This window comes from Symphodus melops (genome assembly GCF_947650265.1).
Source record: "Symphodus melops genome assembly, chromosome: 6".
Lineage (NCBI taxonomy): Eukaryota > Metazoa > Chordata > Actinopteri > Labriformes > Labridae > Symphodus > Symphodus melops.
The window spans coordinates 29,045,731-29,048,230 of record NC_136696.1 but is presented as its reverse complement, the minus strand read 5'-3'; the positions used below and the strand labels follow the sequence as shown (position 1 = coordinate 29,048,230).

General features: G+C 53.4%; 1 protein-coding gene across 4 annotated transcripts in view; it reads left to right on the top strand.

The window, feature by feature from the left end:
• zfc3h1 (zinc finger C3H1-type containing) overlaps positions 1-2,500 on the top strand; it is a 61,106-nt gene that overhangs the window by 17,490 nt on the left and 41,116 nt on the right. For 3 of the 4 annotated variants that reach the window (XM_079347050.1, XM_079347051.1, XM_079347049.1), the window contains exons 28-30: positions 79-183; positions 1,495-1,599; positions 1,702-1,864. The exons of the other annotated variant lie outside the window; for it this stretch is intronic. In XM_079347050.1, the coding sequence (XP_079203176.1) occupies positions 79-183; positions 1,495-1,599; positions 1,702-1,864 (373 nt within the window). The remainder of the gene's footprint in view (positions 1-78; positions 184-1,494; positions 1,600-1,701; positions 1,865-2,500) is intronic. 4 annotated transcript variants of the gene reach the window in all.

Sequence of the window (2,500 nt, the reverse complement as noted above, 5' to 3'; positions counted from 1 at the left end):
GTGTGTGTGTGTGTGTGTGTGTGTGTGTGTGTGCGCGTGTGCGTGTGTGTGTTAAAGATGTGTGTGTCTCTCTGTCAGAAACATTCTGGGGTTTTCCACCAAGGCCGTCCTGAGGGAGCCAATCATCAAAGAGCTGGAGGAGCAGCTGAGGCAGCAGACGGCTCACCTGCACCTGATCCATTGGTGTGTACCTGCAGCTCCTGCACACCTGCTCGCTAACACGCTCGCTAACACGTTCACTAACATGCTCACTAACACGCTCGCTAACACGTTCACTAACACGCTGACTAACACGCTCACAAACACCTGTTCACTAACACGCTCGCTAACACCTGTTCGCTAACACGTTCACTAACACGCTGACTAACACGCTCGCTAACACCTGTTCACTAACACGCTCGCTAACACCTGTTCACTAACACGCTCGCTAACACCTGTTCACTAACACGCTCGCTAACACCTGTTCACTAACACGCTCGCTAACACCTGTTCGCTAACACGCTCGCTAACACCTGTTCGCTAACACGCTCACTAACACCTGTTCGCTAACACGCTCACTAACACCTGTTCACGAACACGCTCGCTAACACCTGTTCGCTAACACGCTCACTAACACCTGTTCGCTAACACGCTCACTAACACCTGTTCCCTAACACGCTAACTAACACCTGTTCACTAACACGCTCACTAACACCTGTTCGCTAACACGCTCGCTAACACCTGTTCGCTAACACGCTCACTAACACCTGTTCACTAACACGCTCACTAACACCTGTTCACTAACACGCTCGCTAACACCTGTTCACTAACAAGCTCACTAACACCTGTTCGCTAACATGCTCGCTAACACCTGTTCGCTAACACGCTCACTAACACCTGTTCACTAACACGCTCGCTAACACGCTCGCTAACACGCTCGCTAACACCTGTTCACTAACACGCTCGCTAACACGCTCGCTAACACCTGTTCACTAACACGCTCGCTAACACGCTCGCTAACACGCTCGCTAACACCTGTTCACTAACACGCTCGCTAACATGCTCACTAACACCTGTTCACTAACATGCTCGCTAACACGCTCACAAACACGCTCGCTAACACGTTCACTAACATGCTCGCTAACATGCTCGCTAACATGCTCACTAACACGCTCACTAACACGCTCCCTAACACGCTCCCTAACACGCTCGCTAACACGCTCCCTAACACGCTCCCTAACACGCTCGCTAACACGCTCCCTAACACGCTCGCTAACATGCTCACTAACACACTTGCTAACACGCTCGCTAACACGCTCACTGCTTCGTGTCAGCTCGTCTCCTTACTTACTGCTGTGTCCTAGTTTGGCGTCAGTGTTGGCGAGTTAGGCACAGCACGGCGGCGTGTTTGTTAGCGTCACAGCTGAAGTGCTTTGGAGGGTGATTGAATCATACTGTCCAGGTGTGTGTGCGGTCACATGGCGCTCTAATGGTTCTGTGTGTGTGTGTGTGTAGTCGTTGGCAGTGGCTGCACGGCTCGGAGGAGGACGCTCAAGACGCCTTTGAGCGAGCACTGGGATCGTCTCTGACTCTGCAGGAGCTGCACACTCTGTGGACGGAGTGAGTTCATGTTCACCGACTCACTGTGACCTGCTGCTGCTCACCTGACACACCGCTCACCTGTGTGTCTGTGTCTGTGTCTGTGTGTGTGTGTGTGTGTAGTTACCTGTCCTTCAGGAGCAGCCTGCTGGCCTGTAGCTCCGCCCACTCTCACCTCAAACTGTTGTCAGATCTGGTCCAACGCTGTCTGAGCACCGTCCCCTCCAGACTGCAGATCCCCTTCAACCCTGCAGAGTTCTGGAGCTGCTACACCTTCCACAACAAGGTCAGAGTCCAGCTGCTGCTGTCCCCCGAGCACGACTCCAGCATCCTGCCCGCCCTTTAGCCCCGCCCTTTAACCCAGCCCTTTAACCCCTCCCTATAACCCCGCCCTTTAACCCCTCCCTATAACCCCGCCCTTTAACCCTTCAACCCTTCCCTTTAACCCTTCCCTTTAACCCCGCCCTTTAACCCTTCAACCCTTCCCTTTAGCCCCGCCCTTTAGTCCTTCCCTTTAACCCTTCCCTTTAACCCCGCCCTTTAACCCTTCAACCCTTCCCTTTAGCCCCGCCCTTTAGCCCCGCCCTTTAACCCCGCCCTTTAACCCCGCCCTTTAGTTCTTCCCTTTAACCCCTCCCTTTGATCCTTCCCTTTAACCCCTCCCTTTGATCCTTCCCTTTAACCCCGCCCTTTAGTCCTTCCCCTTTAACCCCGCCCTTTAACCCCGCCCTTTAGTCCTTCCCTTTAACCCCACCCTTTGATCCTTCCCTTTAACCCCTCCCATTGATCCTTCCCTTTAACCCCGCCCTTTAACCCCTCCCTTTGATCCTTCCCTTTAACCCCGCCCTTTAGTCCTTCCCCTTTAACCCCGCCCTTTAGTCCTTCCCCTTTAACCCCGCCCTTTAGTCCTTCCCCTTTAACC